This window comes from Callithrix jacchus, chromosome 5, assembly GCF_049354715.1.
Source record: "Callithrix jacchus isolate 240 chromosome 5, calJac240_pri, whole genome shotgun sequence".
Lineage (NCBI taxonomy): Eukaryota > Metazoa > Chordata > Mammalia > Primates > Cebidae > Callithrix > Callithrix jacchus.
Genome location: NC_133506.1, coordinates 149826367 through 149852711, shown reverse-complemented (window position 1 = coordinate 149852711; position 26345 = coordinate 149826367). Strand labels below are relative to the sequence as shown.

The 26345-nt window shown below is 38.5% G+C and overlaps 1 protein-coding gene across 7 annotated transcripts in view; it reads right to left on the bottom strand.

The window, feature by feature from the left end:
* The window catches only part of USPL1 (ubiquitin specific peptidase like 1), a 45712-nt gene that overhangs the window by 16350 nt on the left and 3017 nt on the right, over window positions 1-26345 (bottom strand). The window contains exons 2-6 of one of the 7 annotated variants that reach the window (XM_002748949.7): window positions 25755-25922; window positions 25107-25235; window positions 14022-14661; window positions 3049-3162; window positions 1129-1258 (exon numbers count right to left, since the gene is read on the bottom strand). In XM_002748949.7, coding sequence (XP_002748995.4) covers window positions 1129-1258; window positions 3049-3162; window positions 14022-14661; window positions 25107-25235; window positions 25755-25853 — 1112 coding nt within the window. In that variant the 5' untranslated portion in view covers window positions 25854-25922. Of the gene's footprint in view, window positions 1-1128; window positions 1259-3048; window positions 3163-6944; window positions 7135-14021; window positions 14662-25106; window positions 25236-25754; window positions 25923-26345 lie in introns of those variants that run through there. The other 6 variants (XM_008998086.5, XM_078375238.1, XM_078375239.1 and 3 more) reach the window with 6 other exon arrangements.

Genomic DNA, 26345 nt, shown 5'->3' with positions numbered 1-26345 from the left:
AAGTGTGGCCAGGTGTGGTAGCTCACACCTGTGATCCTAGTACTTTGAGGGGCCGAGGCGGGTGGATCACTTGAGGTCAGGATTTCGACACCAGGCTGGTCAACATGGCAAAACTCCATCTCTAATAAAAATTAAAAAATCAGCCAGGTGTGGTGGTGCAAGCCTGTAATCCCAGCTACTTGGGGGTCTGAGGAAGGAGAATAGCTTAAACCCGGGAGGTGGAGGTTGCAGTGAGCCAAGATTGCGTGACTGCACTCCAGCCTGCATGATGGAAGCAAGACTCCAACTCAAAAAAAAAAGCGGAAAATATTTCTATTGTAATAATTTGAATAAATGACCAACAGAGCCAGTTTGGTCATTTCCTAACTGCCAGCCAGCAATTTTCTTAGGTATGGACCAAGTGAGGCTATCCCTCTGGTAATACCTCGCTTCCCTGACTCCTCTTCTGAAACCTATTCCTCTCCTTGTATGGTAGGTATAGACTGAATATCTCTTATCTGAAATGTATGGGATCAGAAGCGTCTCCAAGATAAAGAGTTATCTTGGAGATGGGACCTGAGCCTAAACACGAAATTCAATTGTTTCATAGACATATTATGTAAAGCCTGAAGGTAACAGGTACATCAATCATGCCGAGAGGCATTAGGAAAGTAGAAAGTATGGCTTGGCTCATGGGTAGGAGGCTTCTGAAGGCGGCTGGTCTTTCACAGGACTAAGGGAAGAAATGGGGAAGCTTGCATTACCTCTGAGAACTGCTGCTAGCCTCCAAGGGCCTAAAACCTTGGAGTTTTAGGTTTTTTTCTAATATAGAAACCTAAAGTAAACAAGCAAAACCCCTCCTCTCTAACAGAATAAACAAAAGGTCTACAGTTTCACGGCATTCTGAGAGGTATTCTTACTCAGCAAGGACTCTGGAGAAGGGAAGTGTGCTAACCCTCTCACGGTCCCTATTTCCAACTGAAGAACTCCTTAAGAAAACTTCTACTGGCAGGCTAACAAACCATGAGGTTTTGATCACTCCAGTTTAAAGAAGCAAGCAAACTGCAGTGTCTGTTGCTCAAACTGTTCTCTTAACCTTAGTGGTGGAGAAACTACAAGAACCCATTTTACAAAACGAAAGAAACTAACCTGTTTTGATATTGGTGTCCACACTGTGAACATCTGAAGTCCCAAGAAAAAGAAGATACGAAGAGCTTTTCAACATGGGGTTCTAGTTTTAAGAGCAGGGGAAATGCAAACACAGGACTTTCCATATCACCTTCAAAAAGAAAAGGAAAAATTACTGCTTATAATTAATAACAGCAAAAATTAAACCAGATTTGTGAACTATTGCCTTTTCTTACTGTATTTACTGCATGAGTATGTGTTAATACTGTATGACTGAGTAAGTCATAGTTGGGAGAGGGAAAGTATATAAAGCATTTTTCTGAAAATGTCCAGCCTAAAGATTTAATTACCACTTCAATCTCTTTCCTTTTCCTTGGCAGACATTTGTGAAAATGTCTTGAGACAGAAAAACCACAAAAGACCCATATCGTTTTCTACCCTTCTAGCTTTTCTCGGGAAAACACACACACATACATACACACACACACACACACACACACACACACACACACACACACCAGAACTATAATAGCCTTAGAGTATATTAAAACAAAAACTGGTGAGGTGTAGTGGCTTACACCTTGTAATCCCAGCACACTGGGAGGCCAAGGCAGGAGGATTGCTTGTGCTACCTCTGACAATTGCTACCAGCCTCTAGGAACCTCAAATCAATTTCCATGATGTTCACGACCAGCCTGACCAGTATAGTGAGGCACTGTCTCTACAAAAAATAAAATGAAATAAATTAGCTGGGAGCAGTGCTACACACCTGTAGTCTAAGCTACTCAGGAGGCTAAGGCAGGAGGCTCATTTGAGCCCAGGAATTTGAGGCTGCAGTGAGCTATGATCACGCCGCTGCATACCAGCCTGGGTGACAGAGTGAGACCCCTTCTCTAAAAAAAAAAAAATTATGGAAATGGTTTGCTGCAGATGTTAAAAAAAAAAAACGTAACCAGTGAAACACTGTAGAAACATGTCAGAATTGGCCATTTCTATTCTGATCATCTTGTTTCACCTGTGGAGGGCGTGGCCACACGATGGTTAAATGACCAGCCTCAACTCTTTGGACTCTTCATCTACCACTCTTCTCAACTTTTCAGTCTAATCCTTTCCTTTAACAACTTTCTGACTGAAGAATATCTGAATTTCGTTGCCATTGAAAATAAAAACTGAACACTGAATGCTGGCTTCCAACTTTGAGACTGGGAAGTAAGTTAAGGAGGAGAATCTACGTGCTTCTCTTACATTCTTTCTCCGATTGGTTTCTCTCCTTCCTATTCTCAGAGGAGCTTAGATGCTGCCTTACTGATTTGACCCAAGAGTCTGAGTCCTTCCACACCTTCCCTTTCCCTGGACAAAGCCTCGCTTCCATGGTCCGGTTTTCCCCTGAGCCTGGAGCTACAGTTGCCTGGAACATGGCCAGGAACAGTTACCTTGGCAGGACCACAAGGCAGACAGTAGGTGTTACTGCCTAAGCAATAACACCTATCGTCAATGTGGGGTTTCTAAAAATTGCTGATTACCTGAGTACCCCACCCCATGCCCCAACCCCTGAGATTATAATTTAAATGCCCCTAGCATTGACATTTACTTTTAAATTCCCTTGGTGCTTTTTAATGCACAATTGAGGTTAAAAATGCTAGATGTGTCAATGGGGAAAAGTACTAGAGAAGTACTAATGATATGCCCCCGAAATATTCTCCTGGTTCTTTCTGAGAACTGCACCCACTCTCAAGAGACGAAGCACTAGCCTACATATTTATATGGAACAGCTCTGCCCAACAATAACTTACCCAGTGGTTTCCTAAATCAAACTACTCAGATTCTCTCTCCCAAGAATATGATCATCCAAGTAATAAAACGGTATTATATTTCCTTATGATGTGAATATTTCTACATGGTAGATGAGTATAATACAAGTAAGTTATGCCAATTACTTACCTAACGTGCATCTAAGCTGAGGCTGAAGTCTAATAAAAATTTCATCTCTGACTTCATTCAGACAGGTCTCTATCTCTGCAAATATTTCTGAGGTAAGTTTTTTACAATCTCCATCTAAGAAAATACAGAGAACATTATCAATACCTCATCAATGTATATCTTCCCACCGAAAACTGAGACATTCCCAAGAATGAAAGCTGAGTCAATAAGTTTTGCAAACAAGAGACAAAGCAAAACATAACACTTCCTTAATAATTTCTCTGTACTATACTACATATTCCCTTAATGTATGTTATCAGCACAATATCAAATTTTACTTACTGAATGGGTAAAATCTCAGTGTTTCTTGCCCAAATAATCACAAGCCATAGCAAAACAACTAACGTTTCAGATATATGTCTATCTATAAAATAGCTAAAGAAGTTACCTCTTTATGTGCAATTATCACTTATACTAAAAACAATGTTTAGTCATTTATTGCATTCTGTGTAACTTTTATTGAACTTAGCCAGGTCATAGGAACAGATAATTTTTTTTTTTTTTTTTGAGACAGACTCTTCCTCTTGTCCCCCAGGCTGGAGTGCAATGGTGTGATCTTGGCTCACTGCAACCTCCACCTCCTGGCTTCAAGCAATTCTCCTGCCTCAGCCTCCCAAGTTGCTGGGACCACAGTCGCCCACCACCACACTTGGCTAATTTTTGTATTTTTAGTAGAGATGGCGTTTTGCCATGTTGGCCACGCTAGTCTCAAAATCCTGACCTCAAAATCAGGTGATCAGCCCGCCTCGGCCTCCCAAAGTGCTGGGATTATAGATGTGAGCCACCATGCCCGGCCAGAGACAGATAAATTTATAAGGAGTCTTAATAAAGTTCCAATTATTTCCCCAACTAATATCTTGTATATTTCCCTTCTGTGTCATTTTTGAGGGGTTTAAAGGGGTCTTCAGTGGCATCATAGTGTTTATTCAATTCCATATCCTGCTTTGTCCACACAAATTTGCTTCATTGGAAACTCTGACCAGCCTGGGCAACATAGTGAAACCCCATCTCTTAAAAAAAAAAAAAAAAAAAAGCTGTGTATGGTGGTATACATCTGCAGTCCCAGCTACTCAGGAGGTGGGAGGATCGTTTGAGTCCAGGAGGGTTAGGGTTCTCCAAACTGTTGAGCCGTGATCGTGCTACTGCACCCCAGCCTGGGCAAGTGAGACCCTCTCTCAAACAAACAAAAAACAAAACAAAACAAAAAAAACCTCACTAGTTATTATTATTATATAGTGACTGAAACAGCACTTTTACACGTGTGTGTATGTGTGTGTGTTTGGAGACAGAGTCTTGCTATGTTGCCTGGGCTGGTCATGAACTCCTAGGCTCAAGCAATCTTGCAGCCTCAACCTCCTGAGTAGTGGGGTTACAGGTGCATGCCACTATATTCAGCTGGAACATTGCTTTAGTAATCATTCTCCTATTGCTAGACATTTGTTTCTTCTTTCACTATTATAAATACTATTGTGATAAACACTTTTGGGCACATATCTATGTTTTTGATCACTTCTTTATGGTAAAAATCATCTTCAAAATGGAATTACTGTGACAAGAAACTATCCAAGTTAATAAGAAAATTATTTTGAAGAAAAGATTCCACATGCATCGGACTCTACTTACTCTTAAGCTACAAACAGATCTTTTCACTCACATCCCTTATAAATAATTCATACAGCCTGATCACACTCTGCTTATATGTCTCCCTAATGAAAATATCTAGATTCTCCTATAATATGAAATAAGCATTAACCAGAATTTTTGTTATTTGACCATGCCAAAAAAAGAAAACTTACATTGCAAAGTAATGCAGCTCAAACAAATATAATTAACAACCAGATTATAAAAACTAAAATCATTCTGCAAAAAATGAGTAACAGATACAAACATAAAGTTAATTCTAATATTGAACTGCTGCTCTTCTGTAACAAACAACTGAACTGTAACCTATTTAACATTGGAGTTCCTGTAATTAGAGAAAGCAGAAATAGAAGAATCAAAGGCAAAAATGCTTGTGAGAAACTGAACTTGAAAAATTTCAAAAAACTGTAACTGACTGACATTAAAAAAAATTCAGTCTCAGGGAAACATTGAAACAAAATATTTCTTACTTAACAAAACCACAACTTCTTTAATGTTCCAAAGAGGTGGTTAGAAAGCTCTGAGGTATTTTTTTCTACATAATGAAAATGGAATTATATATTGGCACAACCATTCTGGAAAACTATATTCAGCAATGACCTTTAATATTCACATTTTAATATCTCTCCTAGGATTCTAGTCGGTAATAAACTCAAAAGACAAATGGATATTTGTCCTGGTGTTAATTGGTTAACAGCAAAAACTAGTAACAGCCTGAATGATTAACAACAGGGAAACAATGTATCAGATGCATATAAAAGACTGTATGACCAAACTCACAATTCTTAGTACATTAATGAATAAGAAAATGCCTACAATGTCAACTGAAGAAAGCTTGGTATTATGTCACATCTGTCCAAAAACTATATATGCCCAAGGAAGATCAGAAAAAAGATGTAACAAAACACTTCAGATGAAGTTGAATGAAGGTGAGGATTCTTGCCCTACAAGGTAGCAAGGTTTAAAAAGCCATAATAATTTAGTAAGTATGGGTGTTGAGTGAGACAAAGTAACCAAGAGAATAGAACTGAGAGTTAAGAAGTGGCTAACACACATGAAGGAAATGTTGATATGCTGGTAGCATGGCAGATCAACTGAGAAAATAAGGTGGAGCTACAAAAACTGGCTATGCAAATGGAAAAAAAGATGGATCCCTTACCTCATACCATACATAAATGTGAATTCCAACTGAGTGAGGAATTTCAATGTCAAAAGCAAAACAGTATAACTTCTCTGTGAAAATACAGGTAAATGATTTTCTGACCTTGGGAATAGCAGTACTTTCTTTAAAAAGCCACACACATTACTAGCTCCAATGGAACGATAAAGACTTCCCTATAAATCAAGATAGCTTTTAAAAAGTAAAAACACAAAGTGCAAATTGGGAGCAGATTCAGCAACACATCTGACATAACTCTAGCAAGAAGGATACAAGGAACAAACTCATACAAATCAATTAAAACGTGACAATTAACAGAACAAATAGGGCTAAGACAAAAAAGCCTATTTCACAGAAGACGGAATAACTATGACCAATACATACACATAGAGCCGACAACCTCTTCAAAATGTGGAAATGGCAAATCAAGATCACAGACCATTTTATACCACTCAAATAGCAAAAATCTCAAAGTGTGAAAATAAGCCAAGGAGAATATATGGATCAGGAAGAGTTCTTACATACACAGTTAATGGGAGAATTAATTGGTAACACCACTTTGGAAAACAACTGTCATTACCTTGTAAATTTGGACCCAGAGTCTGGGAGCCAAAACTCAGCATTAATATTTTTTAAGAATTAAAGTCAAACAGGCTACAATGCTGGCCCGTGTCTGTAATCCCAACACCTTGGGAGGCCGAGATGGGAAGGGTGCTTGAGTCTAGGAAGTTTAGTCCATGATTTTCCATTCCTTTCGTATACAGAAGGGAAACTCTTACACTGGCCCCCAAAAGGTCACAGCAGACGCATTTATAATGGAAAAAACTGTCCACTGACAGGTAGATAAATATACTGTTACTTACAAAATGGAAGTATTATATAGCAATGAAAATCAAGGAGCCACAACTACAAACAGCCTCATAAATTTTTATAAAGAGAAAAAAAGGTCCCAGAAGACCTACTGTACAACCCCCCTTGTTTAAAGTTCAAAACAAACTAAATTAGGCAATACAGTGGTCCCTCCTCATCTGGGGTTTTGCTTCCTGTGGTTTGTTACCTGAAGTTAACCACGGTCTGAAAATATTAAATGGGAAATTCCAGAAACAATTTATCAGCTTTAAATTTCATGCGATTCTGAGTAGCATCATGAACTCTTGTAGTCCTGCTGTGTTCCACTGGTAACGTGACTCTTCCCTTCATCCACTGTATCCATGCTGTCTACACTCCCCGCCCATAGTTCACTTAGTGGCCATCGTGATGATGAGATCTATTGCCATGGTATTGCAATGCTTGTGTTCAAGGAACCCTTATGTGACTTAATAATGGCCCCAAAGCACAAGAGTAGTGATGCTGGCAATTCAGATATGCCAAAGAGAGGTTGTAAAATGCTTCTTTAAGTGAAAAGTTAAAGTTTTCAACTTGAAGAAAAAAATCGTATGCTGAGATTGCTGAGATCTAAGAACAAATCTCTTATCCATGAAACTGTGAAGAAGGAAAAAGAAATTTGTGCTAATTTTGCTGTTGTACCTCAACTGCTAAAGTTATGGCCACAGTACCTGATAAGTGTTAAAATGGAAAAAGCACTATATTTGTGGGTGGAAGACATGATCAGAAACAAATGTTCCAATTGACATGTTGAGCCACATTTAATTTACTTTTTTTTTTTTTTTTTTAGATAGAATCTCATTCTATCACCCAGGCAGGCTAGAGTGCAGTGGGGTGATCCCAGGTCCAAATAATTATTCAACCTCCACCTCCCAGGTTCAAGCGATTCTTCTGCTTCAGCCTCCCAAACTGGGACTATAGGCGTGTGCCACCACACCCAGCTAATTTTTGTATTTTTTAGTAGAGATGGGGTTTCACTATGTTGGCCAGGCTGGTCTTGAACTCCTGACCTCTGGAAATCCACCTGCCTCAGCTTCCTAAAGTGCTGGGATTACAGGTGTCAGTCACTGCACCTGGCCCACATTTAATTTACTCTGAATTAAACTTGACCATAATTATGTATATATGGGGAAAAGCATGGTATATACAGGGTTCAATACTAACCATCCCATTATTTGAGAGGGATAACCTCCAAGACCAGTGGATGCCTAAAACCTTGGATGGTAACTAAACACTACACATATTATGTTTTTTCCTATATCTATATACCTATGATCAAGTTTTATATATAGGCATAGTAAGATTAACAACAATAATAAAATAGAACAATTATAATAATGTGCTATAATGAAAGTTATGTAAATGTGGTCTCTCCCTCTCTCAAAATATATTACTATACTATAATCACCTACTTTTAGATCTCAGGTTAAATGAAACCAAGTAAAACTGTGATAAGGGGGAACTACTTACTATATAGTGTTTAGATATACACATGTAAGAAAAACTAAGAAAAGATAGAACGATAAAACACATTTCAAGTAATGATTACTTATGAGAGGAGGTAGAGGATGGGATGGGAGGAACACATAGGTAAATGTAAGTTATTGGGAATGTTGTAATTCTTCATATGTTGGGAGGTGGGTTCATAAGTATCCTACTTTACAGAAAATAAAATGAAAAAGATATCCCTTCTTGTGACAAGAGCTCTTAGGAGGTTGCGGGATTATGGGTGATTTTTTTTCACTTCTTCATCTGCTTTTCAGTAAACACTTAAAAACTAACCACTATTACCCTGACAGGCTAAGACAGACACAACCACAGTTTCACAGTTTTGAAAAAGACTGCCTTTTGGGCAGTGAGGATAATGTAACCAGTATTATCTCAAGCTTTGTGATACTGTTCCTGGGCTCCTTGCTCCCAGGCCTCCAGAAACGGAACCAATGGATGACATCTTTCCCACATGCTGGGAGACAAAACTCAACATTAATATTTTTAAGAAATAAAGACAAGAGAGATCCAAGATGGCCGATAACTAGAAGCTCGGGATTATAGCTCCCAGAGAAAGCACAGAGAACAAGAGGATGCCACACTTTCAAACAAATTTTTGTTGCTCACAGACCAGGAGATTCCCAGTGGAGGAGCCCCATGGGTCGCCAGTGTGACTCTTGTGGCCAGTGCGGCAGTTCTTGGTGCAGAGTAGACAGGACTGGGTCCCCTTCTGGTCGACATTTGGAGCTCCGGGAAGGCAGAGTCGCCTGTTCAGCTGATTGAAAAAGGGGCTCAAGAAGGAAGCCAGACCGGAGACTCCCGGGCAGAAAAGCACCATAAATCTTAATGCTGCTGTTTTAGCCGGCGCAGCGGGTTGCTCAGATTCTGGTGCTGGCAATCAACAAGTTGGACGTCCACTCAGAGACCTAATTTGAAAGTTGGTAATTACAAAGACGACAGGTGGATAAATTTACAACGACAACGGGAAGAAACCAGTGTAAAAAGGCTGAGAATACCCAAAATCAGAATGCCTCTCCCTCTACAGGGGATCACAGATCCTCATCAACAAGGGAACAAGGCCCGATGGAGAACAAGTATGTTCCATTAACAGATTTAGGCTTCAGAAGGTGGATAAGAAACTTCTGTGAGTTAAAAGAACATGTTGTAGCCCAATGTAAAGAAACTAAGAACTTTGAAAAAAGGTTTGATGAAATCCTAATGAGAATAGACAATTTAGAGAAGAATATAAGTGAATTAATGGAACTGAAGAATACGAGAACTCCGTGAAGTATGCACAGGTTTTAACACTCAAATTGATCAAGCAGAAGAAAGGATATCAGAGGTCGATATCCAACTTAATGAAATGAAACGAGTAGACAAGATTAGAGAAGAAAGAGTAAAAAAGGAATGAGCAAAGTCTCCAAGAAATATGGGACTATGTGAAGAGACCTAATCTACGTTTGACAGGTGTACCTGAATGTCATGAAGAGAATGAATCCAAGTTGGAAAATATTCTTCAGGATATTATTCAGGAAAACTTTCCTAACCTAGTAAGGCAGGACAATACTCAACTCCAGGTAATACGGAGACCACCACAAAGATATTCCTCAAGTAAAGCAACCCCAAGACACATCATCATCACATTCACCAAGGTTGAAATAAAGAAGAAAATTCTAAGGGCAGCGAGAGAGAAAGGTCAGGTTACCCATAAAGGGAAGCCTATCAGACTCACAGCATATGTCTCAGCAGAAACCCTACAAACTAGAAGAGAGTGGGGGTCAATATTCAATATCCTCAAAGAAAAGAATTTTCAACCCAGAGTCTCATATCCAGCCAAACTAAGCTTCATAAATAAAGAAAAGCTATCCCGGCGGGCCACGCGCGCAGCCGCGTTTGAATGGCCCTAAGTGGGACTCAGCCCAGAAGCTGAGGGACACTCTAGGCTGCCAGGCACGGATGTTCAGCGGATGAGGCGCCGATCGATCCAAGATGGCTGATCACTAACATCTTGGGATTGCAGTTCTCAGTGAAAGCACAGAGAACAAGAGGATGCCACACTTTCAGACAAAGTTTTGTCGCTCACAGAGCAGAAGATTCCCAGTGGAGGAGCCCCATGGGTCACCAGCGCAACTCTTGTGGCCGGCGCAGCGGTTTTGCCGGCACCTCGGCACAGCAGCTCTTGGTGCAGAGTTAACGGGACTGGTTCCCCTTCTGGCTGATGTCTGGAGCTCCAGGAAGGCAGAGTCACCTATTACGAACTCAAGAAGGAAGGCAGACTGGAGATTCCTGGGCAGAAAAGCACCATCAGTCTTAATGCCGCTGTTTTGGCCGGCGCAGTGGGTTGCTCATGTTTTAGCCCTGGGAATTAACAACTTGGACGTCCACTCAGAGACCTAATTTGAAAGTTGGTAATTACAAAGATGATAGGTGGATAAATTTACAATGATGGGAAGAAACCACCATAAAAAGGCTGAGAATACTCAAAATCAGAATGCCTCTCCCTCTAAAGAGGATCACAGTTCCTCATCAACAAGGGAACAAGGCTTGATGGAGAACGAGTGCATCCTATTAACAGAATCAGGCTTCAGAAGATAATAAGAAACTTCTGTGAGTTAAAAGAACATGTTGTAGCCCAATGTAAAGAAACTAAGAACTTGAAAAAAAGGTTTGACGAAATCCTAATGAGAATAGACAATTTAGAGAGGAATATAAGTGAATTAATGGAACTAAAGAATACAATATGGGAACTCGGAGAAGTATGCACAGGTTTAAACACTCGAATTGTTCAAGCAGAAGAAAGGATATCAGAGGTCAAAGTCCAACTTAATGAAATAAAACGAGAAGACAAGATTAGAGAAAAAAGGATAAAAAGGAATGTGGGACTATGTGAAAAGACCAATTTTACGTTTGATAGGTACACCTGAATGTGATGGAGAAAATGAATCCAAGCTGGAAAATATTCTTCAGGATTTTATTCAGGAAAATTTTCCTAACCTAGCAAAGCAGGACAATATTCAACCCCAGGTAATACAGAGAACACCACAAAGATATTCCTCAAGAAGAGCAACCCCAAGGCACATAATCGTTAGATTCACCAGGGTTGAAAAAAGGAGAAAATACTAAGGGCAGCCAGAGAGAAAAGGTCAGGTTACCCACAAAGGCAAGCCTATCAGACTTATAGCAGATCTCTCAGCAGAAACTCTACAAGCCAGAAGAGAGTGGGGGCCAATATTCAACATCCTCAAAGAACAGAACCTTCAGTCCAGAATTTCATATCCAGCCAAACTAAGCTTCACAACTGAAGGAAAAATAAAATCTTTTATGAACAAGCAAGTACTCAGAGATTTTATTACCACCAGGCTGGCTTTACAAAGAGCTTCTGAAAGAAGCATTATACATAGAAAGAAACAACCAGTATTAGCCTTTCTAAAAATATACCAAAAAGTAAAGAGCATCAACATAAAGAAGAATTTACACCAATGAATGGATAAAACAGCCAGTTAACATCAAATGGCAGTAATCCTAAATTTAAATCTACGAAATCTGCCAATCAAAAGATACAGCCAAAACCCAACTGTATGCTATATCCAGACCCATTTCACATGCAAGGATACACAAAGACTCAAAACAAAGGAATGGAGAAAGATTTACCAACCAAATGGAGAGCAAAAATAAATAAATAAATAAAAAAGCAGGAGTTGCAATTCTTGCATCTGATAAAATAGATTTTAAAGCAACAAAGATACAGTGGTAAAAGGATCAATGCAACAACAAGAGCTAACGATCCTAACACCCAGATACATAGAGACTTAGACTCCATGAGACAGAAAATTAATAAGGATATCCAGGACTCGAACTCAGATCCGGAACAAGTAAACTTAACAAATATTTATAGAGCTCTCCACTTTAAATACACAAAATATATATTCTTGTCAATACCACATCACACCTACTCATAGGTTTAAATGAAATATTGATTGGCCATTATTAATACCCATTTTTTAGAATAAAGCAATATTTCTGTTCTCTCTCCCTCTTTTTCTTCCTTTCTTCCTCTCCTTTCCTTTTCTTTTCTTTCCTTCTCTCAAAAAAAAAGACATTTCTATTAAACTGTAAACATGTGATTCAAGAAAATACTTTTAATGAAGCTAAGATGATCATATAGGATATAAGTCCTAAGCCTCTGAGAAAGAATACTGGCATGAAGTCTGCAGTGATGTGATGTTACAAATATTATAGGTGACACCAAGCAATGTTTTCTTGAGATAATGAGAAAAAGTCAAAGTTTAGCAAAGTCAACATTGATCCCAGGAGGTTTTAATGACCAACATATGCAGGAAAAGTCCAAAAATAAAAATAAAAAAATAAATGAAGAAAAATAAATTTTTTTGCAAACAAGCAAGCACTCAGAGATTGTATCACCACCAGGCCTGCTTTACAAGAGCTTCTGAAAGCAACACTATACATAGAACAGAACAACCAGTATCAGTCATCCCAAAAACTTACCAAAAGGTAAAGAGTATCTCCATAATGAAGAATCTATATCAACTAATGGGCAAAATAGCCAGTTAGCATTAAACGACAATATTAAACTCACAAATATCAATATTAATCCTAAATTTAAATGGATTAAATGTCCCAATCAAAGACACAGACAGGCAAATTGAATAAAAAGTCAAAACCCATCGGTACACTGTATCCAGATCCATCTCATAAGTAAGGACACACAAAGACTCAAAACAAAGGGTTGGTGGAAGACTTACCAATCAAATGAGAGCAAAAAAATACAGGAGTTGTAAATTTCGTCTCTGACAAAATAGACTTTAATAGTAACAAAGACTAAAAGAAACAAAGAAGGACATTACATAATGGTAAAAGGATCAATGCAACAACAGGAGTCAATGATCATAAATATATATGCACCCAATATAGGAACACCCAGATACATAAGACAAGTTCTTAATGACTTATAAAGAGACTTGGACTCCCATACGTTAATAGTGGGAGACTTTGACACCACATTGTTAATACTCGATGGATCAACAAGATAGAAAATTAACAGGGACATCTATAATTTGAACTCAGACCTGGAACAAGTAAACTCAGTGAATACTTACAGAAGTCTTCACCCCAGGTCCACAGAACATACATTTTTCTCAGTATCACATTACACCTATTTTGAAAGTGACCACATAATTGGAAGTAAATCACTCTTCAGCATTTGCATAGCATTTCACAGACCTAAATGAAATATTGGTTGGCTATCTGGTTGTTATTTTCTTCCCTTATTCCTTCCTGTCTCCGCTGTTAAGCACAATTATCAGCGTAAAAGAGGTTTTTAATACCTATTTTTAGATTGCATTCCAGCCTGGGCAATAGAGCAAGACTCCTTGTTCTCTCTCCCCCTTTCTCTTTCAAAAAAAAAAAAAAAAAAAACATTAAAGACAAATAGGCTGCAATGGTGGCTTATGCCTGTAATTCCAGCACTTTGGGAGGCTGAGGTAGGAAGCAGGCTTGAGCCCAGGAAATTGAGTCCAGCCTGGGCAAGATAGTGAGGCCCCATCTTACTATCTTAGCTGGGTACGGTGGTGTGTGCCTGGAGTTCCAGCTACCTGGGAGACTGAGGTGGGAGGCTCACTTGACCTGCGAAAGTCAAGGCTGCAAGGAGATGTGATTACGCCACTGCACTCCAGCCTGGGTGACAGAGTGAGACTCTGTCTCTAAATAAATAAGTAAATAAAAATAAAATTTTACTACCAACCTTTAATGCCACTCAATTGACTGGTATACAGAAGTCTATTTGCTTGATTATATTTTGTAAACAACCGCCAGAACACAGATTCCTCCTTCGAACACAGTCCAGTCACGGTGCTCTTTAACTCTTCCAAGTGCACCAAAGCTGACAGGATACAGTCTAACCAACAGAGAGCATAAGCATTTTTCCACTGGACACATAAAGTCTGGGGAAATGATGTACATTTCCTCTCCAGTGGCATTTCCAGTTTAGATGTACATCCTTCGCTTTGAAGGGAAGGTCCGCCAGTTCCAGAGACATCCCCTGTAGCAGGATCTTTTGTAGTAGCCACGTCAACAGAATCAGCTTCCAAAATCTCATTCGGCTCCAAGGAATCAGTTGTCCTAATTGGACTCTGTTGACCACTACTATCAGGTAAGTTTGATGAGGTTTCATCATATACTTCTCCATTACATTTGCTGTTCAAAATTTGTTCAGTATCAGTAACAATATAATTTCTAGTCTTTTTAGAATTTGCTAAAAGAAGTGAATCTTTATAACCGCTTTCCAAGTTCCTCCTTTTTTGAGGCTTATGTGGAGTGTGACATTCTTCCGAATCAGGAGAAATTAGGTTATTAAGTGATTTAAAGCCCAAAGGATAAATGCACTGGAAAGTAAAAATAAAATGGTAAAAACCACAGAAATTCAAGTAACTTCATGTATTATAATTTTCATATCATAAAAAATATGTATGGAATTTTAGCATTAATTTCAAGAGAGGTTATATTTATACACATAAATTTGAAAAAATTAGAGACAACTACTTAACCAAAAATGTAATCTCCAAAAGAATCATTTTTTCAGGTTAATCTGAACAATCAAGGGTTTAATCTGAGTTACACAAGGGTAAGCTAATAAGGAAAACATATTTTTGCTTTAATAAAAGTCTAATGCTAAGTGAATTTAAAATGTTCAACAATGTAAAGAAACACACTATAATGAATGTTACTCTCTTGGACAAACACTACATAAGCACGACACATTTTCAAAGTATTTTCAAATTAAAAATACATGGAGCAATTTCTAGGTTTCCTATATTTGGAACTGAAATGCATCTCAGAGCACTGCTGTGTTATATCCTTATCGGGTTTCAAGTCCAACTGGCTGAATTTTAATGACTTCATCAAATCTTACTGTGCATTAACACAATTTCAGCCAAATAACAACAATGCAAACAAATCACTAAAAGAATCACTGGATCTTTCCTAAGTTTAAAAACTACCAGAATGTTTTAAATAACAAATTCAAGAACCCTCTACACTAAAGGTTTGCTTTTAAAACCTCCCTTCTTTTTCAGATGGGCATGAATACAGTACACTCCTGTATTCCTGCTACTTAGGAGGCTGAGGTGGGAGGATTGCTTAAGCCCAGGAGTTTGAGGCTGCCATGAGCTATGATTGCCCCACTCTATTGCTCCAGTCTGGGCAACAGAGCAAGACCCGGTCTCTAAAATAATGATAATAATAAATTAGTTAATTAATGCCTTCTTTTATACAAGTATAGTAGACTACTATCTTGGTGGCCCTCCTGCGAACTAGAGAACCACACCTCTTGGTAATTCATGCCCTCCTGTACCCAGGCCCTGCACTGTACAGAGTTGGCTTGGCCATGTGACTAGCTTTGCCAGAACATTAGCATTCATGATACACAGAGGCCTGATAAGCACTGGCTCAAGAAGACAAGCCCTTCTTCTGGAACACCCCTTCTTAGTCCCAGACCCCAGCTGGCATCATAGAGAGAAACTCACGGGAAACAACTGAGACCCCTGGCTGACTACTTGAGCTCAACTGCCAGCCAGCAGATAGTAGCAACTGCCAGCCATGTGGACATCTCAGCTGTCCCAGCTGACATGGTGTGATGTGTAAGAATTCCCTTGTCAACTCACATAATCATGTGAAATAATAAATGAAGCCATTAAAATTTTTTTTTGAGACAGGGTCTGGCTCTGTCATCCAGGCTGGAGTGTAGTGGCACAATCACAGCTCACTGCAAACTCCGCCTCCTGGGCTCAAGTGATCCTACAACTTTAGCATCCCAAGTAGCTGGGACTACAGGCACCTGCCACGGTATTTCTATAGAGACAAGGTTTCACCATGTGGCCCAGGCTGCGCTCAAACTCCTGTGTTAAAGCAATCTGCCGGCCTTGGCCTCCCAACATGCTGGAGTTTTAGATGTGAGCTACCATGCCAGCCGCCATTCAAATTTTTGAGCAACTGAGTTTTAAGGTGATTCATTTCACACAATAGGTAACTGAAATGCACTAAATCCCCTCAGAGAGCCTTTTCTACACAATCGAACAGTACACTCATAATACTGCACTTACTATGAAATTCTTTAGCATAAATGGACAAGTTCTAGATTCTTCTGACTTTCCAACTAGCTGCAGTCATCATCAGCTAACAACCTGCCAACATTATGCTTTGAAATTACTTCCTAAGTCCTACCATATGTCAGAAAACTGAGAATGCTTTAAAAATAGCATTTACATATTCGAAGCATCATAAATAGGTACATTTCCAAAAAAAATTGAAAACAAAATCTTGAAGCGATATCTGCACACTGACCTTCATTGCAGCATCATTCCCAACACCCAATAAGTGAAAGCAACTCAAACATCTGCAGATAGATGAATGGATAAAAGCACAGGAACAGAAAACCAAACACCGCATGCTCCTACTAATAAGCGGGAGCTGAACAATGAGAATACATGGACACAGGGAGGGGAATATCACACACTGGGGCTGTTGTGGGGTGGGGGCTTAGGGGAGGGATAGCTTTAGGAGAAATACCTAATGTAGATGACAGGTTGATGGGTACAGCAAACCACAATGGCATGTGTATACCTATGTAACAAACCTGCACATTCTACACATGTATCCCAGAACTTAAAATGTAATAAAAAATAAACAAAAATAAACTGCAGATTAAGACTTCAAAAAAAAAAAAAAAGTAAGGAACTCCTATCACAATCACATGCTACAACATGGATGAACCTTGAGTACATTATGCCAAGTGAAATAAGCCAGCCATAAAAAAGGCAAATACTGTATGATTCCATTTAGATGAGGTACTTAGATTCATAGAAACAGAAACTAGACGCCAGGTGCGGTGGCTCATGCCTGTAATTCTAGCACTCTGGGAGGCTGGGGAGGGAGGATCACAAAGTCAGGAGTTCAAGACCAGCCTGGCCAGCATGGTGAAACCCCGTTTCTGCTAAAAATACCAAAATAAAAATTAGTTAGGCATGGTGGCACACCCCTGTAGTTCCAGCTACTCGGGAGGCTGAGGCAGCAGAATTGCTCAAACCCTCAGGCAGATTGCAGTGAACCGAGATGGTGCCACTGCACTCCAGCCTGGACGACAGAACAAGACTATGTCTCAAAAGACAAAAAAAGAAGAAAAGAAAAGAAACAGAAACTAGAATGGTTGACAGAAGCTGGGGGAGAGGAAAATGGGAAGTAGTTGTTTAGTGGGTACAGAGTTTCAGTTTTGCAAGATGCAAAAAAATTCCAGAGACCTGTTGCACAGTGAATGTGCTTAATACCCCTGGACTTCATATTTAAAAATGGTTAAGATGATACATTTTCTTACAATTTTAAAATTAAAACAAAATTTTTTATGAGAAAAAAAAAAGTCCCGAGACAAAAACCCTTGGTGAATCTCAAGCAGTCAAGGTCATGGTGTACACATCCTACTTTATTCACAACAGTAATGAACCTTTGGTTCCAAAGCAATGTACATTAAAAACAAACAAACAAACAAACAAAACACAGTAATAAACCGTAAGAGGCCCTGGGGCTGCAAAACTTAGTGGTTTCCACTCACACTCTTTGCAGGTGTCTTCACTGACTTTTCTTTATATCATCTGTGCTCCCACCATAGGGCCAATCTGGAATAGTTTGAGGTCCTTGCTCTGATTTTTCCCTCTAATAAATTAATGATTTCAGACTTTTATCTTTTTCTAAAATTTTGTTGCCTCTTTCCACATGTTCTAAAGATCTCTTTATACCTGACTCCTTTCTATTTACAATGAACATGTATGATTTTTTTAACTAGAATAAAGCTTTTAAGCTGTCTTTAAACAATTCATAAAAATATACCCAAACCATCAGCATTTTAGCCCAGCACAACCATCTACTATCATTTAAAATCCAATGCTGAAAAAAAACCTGATCCTGTCTCTCTCACTGAGTTTTGGAGCAGCTGACGTATTCCCGTACTTATTCTTGTAAAATAGGAAAAAGGAAAACATATCATGACTTCTTATACTTGGATAAGCAATTATCAACAAGGTATGGCCAAAGACAAATTATAGTAACAATGTATTCATTTTACAAATGAAGTAAACAAAAAAAAAGTTTTCTTTGATTATTTAACACTAATGATTAAAAAACTTTATTACAAATTTCATGGGTTTTTTAAAAAAAACCTAAATAAATGTTCCAAAGTAAACAATGACAGACAGACCACTCCAAGAAAAAAAAGAGTTAAAACTTCCTACTGTTTAAATACACTTGAGAGTTTCAATTTGGTATAATTCTGGGCCAGTCTTGAATATCCGTGTTTTTTTTTTTTTTAAACAAATCAAGGAACATTTTAATGTAAATACCTGATGAAAAGGGGTTTTCCAAATGGTTCTTTGCAATTTATAGCACAGCAGACTCCAAATTTCATAACAAAATTCTTTGGAAATAATCTGATTCAGGGGTCTTATAGAGCAGGGATCAGCAGAGTTTACTGATAAAAGGCTAGATAATAAATATTTACATTTTGTGAGCTACAGTCTTCCACAACTACCCAACTCTGTTGTTGTATGCAAAAGAAATCATGAACAATACATAAATGATTGAGCATGGCTATGTTCCGGTAAAACTTTATTTATGAACACTGAAATTTGAGTTTCATTTAATTTTCATGTATTATGAAAGGGCATTCTTCTTTTGATTTTTTTCTGGGATTTTTCTTTTGATATTTTCGAACCATTTAAAAAACATAAAAATCATTTCTTGCTTATGTATCATACAAAAAGTCTGCTCACCCCTGGTGTAAACCAATCTACTTCATAAAGTACACTGGGCTCTTATTGCTGCCTAGATAGAAATTTTAAAAATAATAATAAATTACTCGAGTTCCTTTTTAACATTTCCAAAGTATAAACTTAAAATTCTTGATTATACTTTTGCTTTATCACTTAAAAAAGAATACTTCAAAAACAAAAACAAAAAATCCATGTAGTACATCTAACTTTAATAGCCAAGAGCTATCTCCTGAGGGCAAGGACTTCCTATTCTTATGGTCCTCTGTTGAAGAACTCTACTGAAATATTATGTCTTGTTCAAAACAAGAAAAACAGTAATTTTTGCCGATTCAGTAAAATTCATTTCTACCAAAATTGTATCTCTCATCTCAAACTCTAATGCCTGATGCATAAATCCTACTGTTTACTCCACCTACCCGCAGATGTTAAATGCAAGCCTCAAGCCTGACTGGCCCTGACCTCCTAATCTTCCCCCCAAAACCTTGCTCTTCCAAGTCTTCCCAGCTTAGTAATCGGCAATTCCAGTCTTCTAATTTTTCAAGCCAAAAATCTTGGAATTATCCTTGATTTCTCTTTCCAATCCCATATCCCAATCTTTCAGCAAATCCTGTTGGTTTTACCTTCAAAACAAAAATAAACGTCAACCACGTCCCAACACCTCTGCCATCACCCTCTCCCCTGGAATACTGCAACTGCCTTCAACTAGTCCAAAGGGAAAAAAAGCTTTTTTTCTCTTTCTACTTATCAATCTAAAAAAAAAGGAAAGAGAGAGAAGCTTTTAAAAAGCAAATGATATTTATTCAGGAATAAAGTATTGCAATGGGAATACACATGCCATAGTAAACTGTGTGTGTTCAGTGAGGTAAGGGAAGACAAAAGGTTTTTAAAGGGAAATGAGGAGGATTACATACTCGTTTTCAGATAATTATCCTTGGCTACAAGCATCAGTAATAAGGATGACACCAGTCCAAGGGTGGACCAGGCAGTTGCTAGGCAGATGTCTTTGCAAAAGTATTTTCTGTGTAAGTCATGATGACCTTTGTGCAAGGTTGTGTTTTTTGCAGTCTTCTGAGATATTTCGGTATTTATGCATGAAAACTCTCTCTTCATAGCCTTTCCTGGCTCTCTCTTCCTTTTCTTTTCTTGTTTCTTTTTTTAATACAGACAGGGTCTCACACTCTGTCATCCAGGCTGGAGTACAGTGGCACAATCACAGCTCACTGCAGTCTGGACCTCCTGGGCATGGTGGTGTGTGCCTGTAGTCCCCCTCCCAAATTGCTGGGACTACAGATGCACACCACCATGCCCAGCTAATTAAAAAAAACTTTTTTTGTAGAGACAGGGTCTCACTATGTTGCACAGGCTAGTCTCTAATTCCTAGGATCAAGCAGTCCTCCTGCCTCGCCTCCCAAAGTACTGGGATTACAGTTGTCAGCCACTGTGCCTGGCCAGTTGGGGGATTTTTCATGTTTTTCCTTTTTTAAACACAAGTTACTCTATTTTGATTCTGACAATTTTCACATATCCTATCCTCCCAGCACACTTTTGTGACCAAAGTTGTGGGGGGCTTTTTCCCTAACACCAAGCAATTCTCCAGAGGACACCAAATGGGTATCCTATAATCCAATTCCATTTGATGCTATCTACCTAGAGACGGTGTCAGAGCTCCTGTCTTAGCCTTCCAAGTAGCTGGGATTACAGGCACCCACCACCATGCCTGGTTAACTTCTATATTTTTAGTAGAGGTGGGGTTTCACCATGTTGGCCAGCCTGGTCTCAAACTCCTGACCTCAGGTGATCTGCCTGCCTCGGCCTCCCAAAATCCTGGGATTTCAAGTGAGAGCCACCACGCCCAGCCAAATCTTGTATTTTATACAGCTTGATCTCCAGCCCCTCCACTCCTTTCCTGGAGGCTTGTGGGTGGGCTAAAAGTTCTAAACCATTAATTCTCTAATCGTGTGTTCTTTCCAGCTACTTGCCCCATCTGAAGCTACCCAGGGCTCCATCCTATGTCACCACATTAGTATGAACTCCGGTGTCAGCAAACAGGCTCATTATGAATAACAGGACACTCTTATCACTAAGGAAATTCCAAGAGTTTTAGCTCTGTGACAGAAACCAGAGACAAGGACCAAATATAATTCATAGTAGACCATAACTAATCTCCCTGCTTTAGGTCTTGCCCATTACATATTATTTTCAACAGCACAGCCACAGTAATGCTTTTAATGAAGTCAATTTATGTCACTCCTCTGCCAACATCTCTGCCATGGCTCCTGTTTCACCCACAGTAAAAGGCAGAAAGCTTACAATGGCCTATAAGACCCTACTTAGTCCAGCTCCCCCATTATTTTTCTGCCGCCTTCTATCACTCTGCTGGTTTCATTGCAGTAGCACAAACACGATAGGCAGCCTCCATTTCTCTCAGGGCCTTCCTGAACTAGCTCCCCCTGCCTAGAAGGCTGACTGCTCTTCACCTCTGACAGGCTTCTGTGCCAATCTCAATGAAGTGCTGCCCTCACCCTCCTATTTAGAATTGAAAACTCCCCCTACTTTGGCCTTCCAGTCCCTACTGCTTTATTTTTCTCCATAGCACTTTTTACTACCTGACATAAAAACACACACTTGTTTGTTGCCTTTCCCACTCTACAACATCACCTCCTTAAGGGCAAGAAATTCTTGTTTTATTATTGTATCCTAACATTGTATTTGGAACAGTGCCAAATGGTGGCACTCATTAAAAAATTACTGAATGTATGCAGAAAGAAATTTGTTTATATTTGTAGGCATGCCTGGGATTACTTTACTTCAAATTATACCCAGTGTAAGTATCTATTAACAACCATGTGATTTAGTCTAGAATTTTCCAAACCTGGCTGATCATCAGACTCATCCTCAAATGTTATAGAATTCTGGGCCAACTCTACTGAATCAGCATCTGGGGGTGATACTCAAATTTATTAAAAGCACTCCAGGTGATACTGATGAACTGCTAATTTTTTGCTGGAATAAACAGATCTGAAATTAGAAGTCTGCATTCCAACTACAGCTCTGCCACTGTTACAGGATCTTGTATTCCTAAACCCCCTGAAATCAATCTATTTTCTTATTCATAAAATAGGAATACCAATCTTGCAAAGTTTTGAGAATTAAACGTGTGTAAGACAGCCTCATAAACTGTCAAATACAATAAAATGTAGAGTATCACATTTAAAAGTTGCTATATAAAAGTTATACCAGTGGGTACAAATTACTATAATTCTAAAAGATATTTAAAGCTTCTAAAAGGATCTTTTAGAATTTACAAGATTCTATGCTCTATTTTTTTTTTTCTTTTGAGACAAGGAAAGAAAAAAAATGAGTAAAGGAGAGGAAGAAAGAGGAAGAGAAAGAGGGAGGGTGAACAGAAATATTGCTTTATTCTGAAAAAAAATGGGTATTAATAATGGCCAATCAATGTTTCATTTAAACCTATGAGTAGGTGTGATGTGGTATTGAAAAGAATGTATATTTTGTGTATTTGAAGTGGAGAGCTCTATAGATGTTTATTAGGTTTACTTGTTCTGGATCTGAGTTCGAGTCCTTGATATCCTTATTAATTTTCTGTTTCACTGAATCTAAGTCTCTATGTATCTGGGTGTTAGGATCGTTAGCTCTTGTTGTTGCATTGATCCTTTTACCACTATATCTTTGTTGCTTTAAAATCTATTTTATCTAATACAAGAATTGCAACTCCTGCTTTTTATTTATTTATTTATTTATTTATTTTTGCTCTCCATTTGGTTAGTAAATCTTTCTCCATCCCTTTGTTTTGAGTCTTTGTGTATCCTTGCATGTGAAACAGGTCTGGATGTAACATGCCATAGGGTTTTGGCTGTGTCTTTTGATTGGGGGATTTAGTCGATTTAAATTTAGGGTTACTGCCATTTGATGTTAACTGGCTGTTTTATCCATTCGTTGATGTAAATTCTTCTTTATGTTGGTGCTCTTTACTTTTTGGTATATTTTTAGAAAGGCTAATACTGGTTGTTTCTTTCTGTGTGTAATGCTTCTTTCAGAAGTTCTTGTAAAGCCAGCCGGGTGGTAATAAAATCTCTGAGTACTTGCTTGTTCATAAAAGATTTTATTTTTCCTTCAGTTGTGAAGCTTAGTTTGGCTGGATATGAAATTCTGGGCTGAAGGTTCTGTTCTTTGAGGATGTTGAATATCGACCCCCCACTCTCTTCTGGCTTGTAGAGTTTCTGCTGAGAGATCTGCTGTAAGTCTGATAGGCTTGCCTTTGTGGGTAACCTGACCTTTCTCTCTGGCTGCCCTTAGTATTTTCTCCTTTGTTTCAACCCTGGTGAATCTAACGATTATGTGCCTTGGGGTTGCTCTTCTTGAGGAATATCTTTGTGGTGTTCTCTGTATTACCTGGGGTTGAATATTGACCTGCTTTGCTAGTTTAGGAAAATTTTCCTGAATAATATCCTGAAGGGTATTTTCCAGCTTGAATTCATTCTCTCCGTCGCATTCAGGTACACCTATCAAACGTAAATTTGGTCTTTTCACATAGTCCCACATTTCTTGGAGACTTTGCTCATTCCTTTTTATCCTTTTTTCTCTAATCTTGTCTTCTTGTTTTATTTCATTAAGTTGGACTTTGACCTCTGATATCCTTTCTTCTGCTTGAACAATTTGAGTGTTTAAACCTGTGCATACTTCTCCGAGTTCCTGTATTGTACTCTTTAGTTCCATTAATTCACTTATATTCCTCTCTAAGTTGTCTATTCTCAATAGGATTTCATCAAACCTTTTTTCAAAGTTCTTAGTTTCTTTACATTGGGCTACAACATGTTCTTTTAATTCACAGAAGTTTCTTATTATCCATTCCCTGAAGCGTGATTCTGTTATTGGGATGCGCTCGTTCTCCATCAAGCCTTGTTGCATTGTTGATGTGGAACTGTGATCATCTTTAGAGAGAGAGGCGTTCTGATTTTGAGTATTTTCAGCCTTTTTATGGTGGTTTCTTCCCATCATTGTAAATTTATCCTCCTGTCGTCTTTGAAATTACCAACTTTCAGCTTACGTCTCTTGAGTGGACGTCCAAGTTGTTAGTTCCCAGGGCCAGAACAGCAGCGTTAAGACTGATGGTGCTTTTCTGCCCAGGATTCTCCTGTCTGGCTTCCTTCTTGTGTCCGTAATAGGCGACTCTGCCTTCCCGGGGCTCCAAACCTCGGTCAGAAGGGGAACCAGTCTCGTTTACTCAGCGCCGAGAGCTGCCTCACCGAGGTGCCGTCACAGCCACTGCACCGGCCTCCGGAGTCGTGCTGGGGACCCGTGTGGGTCCTCCAAACCTCGGTCAGAAGGGGAGCCAGCCCCGTTTACTCTGCTCCGAGAGCTGCTGCGCCGAGGTGCCAGCAAAACCGCTGTGCCGGCCACATGAGTCGCGCTGGCGACCGGTGTGACTCCTCCACTGGGGATCTTCTGCTCCGTGAGCGACCAGAATATGTCTGAAAGTGTGGCGTCCTCTAGTTCTCTGCGCTTTCACTGAGAGCTGCAATCCTGAGATGTTAGCGATCAGCCATCTTGGATCGTTCCCCCCTATGATCTATTTATTTCAGAGCATATATATTGATTTTGGACTAACCAATTTCCAAAATACTCTTCCAGGTACATTAGAGATTCATAACTTTTCCCATCAGTTCCAAAGGCAAACCAAAGAGATGACAGAGAATGACAATATGCTAATGGCCAACAAGGACCTCCACAAGGTAAAAAAAAAAGAAACAAAAATCTTGAAATGTATTTCTTCCTCTTACAAGTCAAATGGCAATGAAAACAAACATTGTTATGCAATCAGGAAAAGTAGGTGAAAAAATAACATACATTTCAAATTGTATACCAGACAGGCTTAGAAACTGAGATTACATATTAAAAATCTAGTCTAAAAAAGAAAAAATGAGTAAAATTTTAAAACAATTAAGAAAAAACAAAAGGCTAAAACTATATACTATAAAAGATTAATAGTTTACCTGCAGATCCTCACATAGAAAGACAGATTCTTGAAAACTAATTCGATAAGTCTTTAAGGCTTTTAACTTTCCCTTCTTTCTACAAGCAGGGCAATACCCATCTGATGGAACTTCAGCTGAATCGTAATTCTAAAAGAGAAATAAAGCAAATTAAAATATAGACATTCTTAGAACATATCAAAATATTAAAAGTTAAATGGAAAGGTAATCAGAAAAAAATATAATTTTCAATTATAAGTATCCTGGCAAGATATTTTAAACATGGCAAATAAAAGAAATGTATATAAGCCTTTAAATACAGCTAATATTCCAAAAAGAATTGTTATAGTTTTAAATATTAAGTTTTGAGTGTTAAGAATAGCATCAATTTTATTTGCAAGAAAAAAAGTAACATCAACTGCCAGGGAGAACTTACGTTCCATATTTTCAAAGAGCAGAAAATCATAAGGTCTATGTTTCATTTCTACTTTCATATATCAATAAAAGACAGAGAGGTAAAACACATTAAAACAATCTTTCGCCATTACTGTAAGATTTCCGTGGAAGATACAATTTTTTAGAAGTTAACTGGTAACATCAAAACTGAATTTAAGTCTCAAAAATAGAGAAAAAAAACTTTGCACTCAGGCAAAAAATAAGTTCACTAACTTTTCCCAAATACCCCACCATGTGGAGTGAAGATACCCCTATATCAGCCCCTGGTCCAATCACTGGCAAACCATTTCCAATCTTCGAGGAATCCATCATTCCGAGTCATTGGCTAATTTATGTCACTTGAAACATGTCAATATCACTAAGGATTTTTTTCAATGAACCCTGGAAAAAAAAAGTTAATAGACAATTAAATAAAAATTCTATTTACTATAAAAAAGAACCATGCTATTTTATAAGACGCATATGTTAAGCAGATTTTCAGGGCTACATGTCCTAGAATAAACATATTCTAAAAGTAAAATCTTGATGTGAAAATGATACCCGTATTTATAAACCTAGCAAGTTTGTGGACAGAGGGTAGTGACTGGCAACAGGACCAGTTTTCATAGCAGATTCATTTGCGAACAAATTAAATAAAACTTGTAGTAGAGGTAGCTACTATTTAAAGCACACTATATTGACCAGAATTTGAAAACCTCACTTTTTAGAGTCTATGTACAATTTGAAACAAATATGCCAGCATTATACTGAGAAAGTACTTAAAAAACCCCAGATCCATTGTGCCATTATTTGACAGGGACAAAA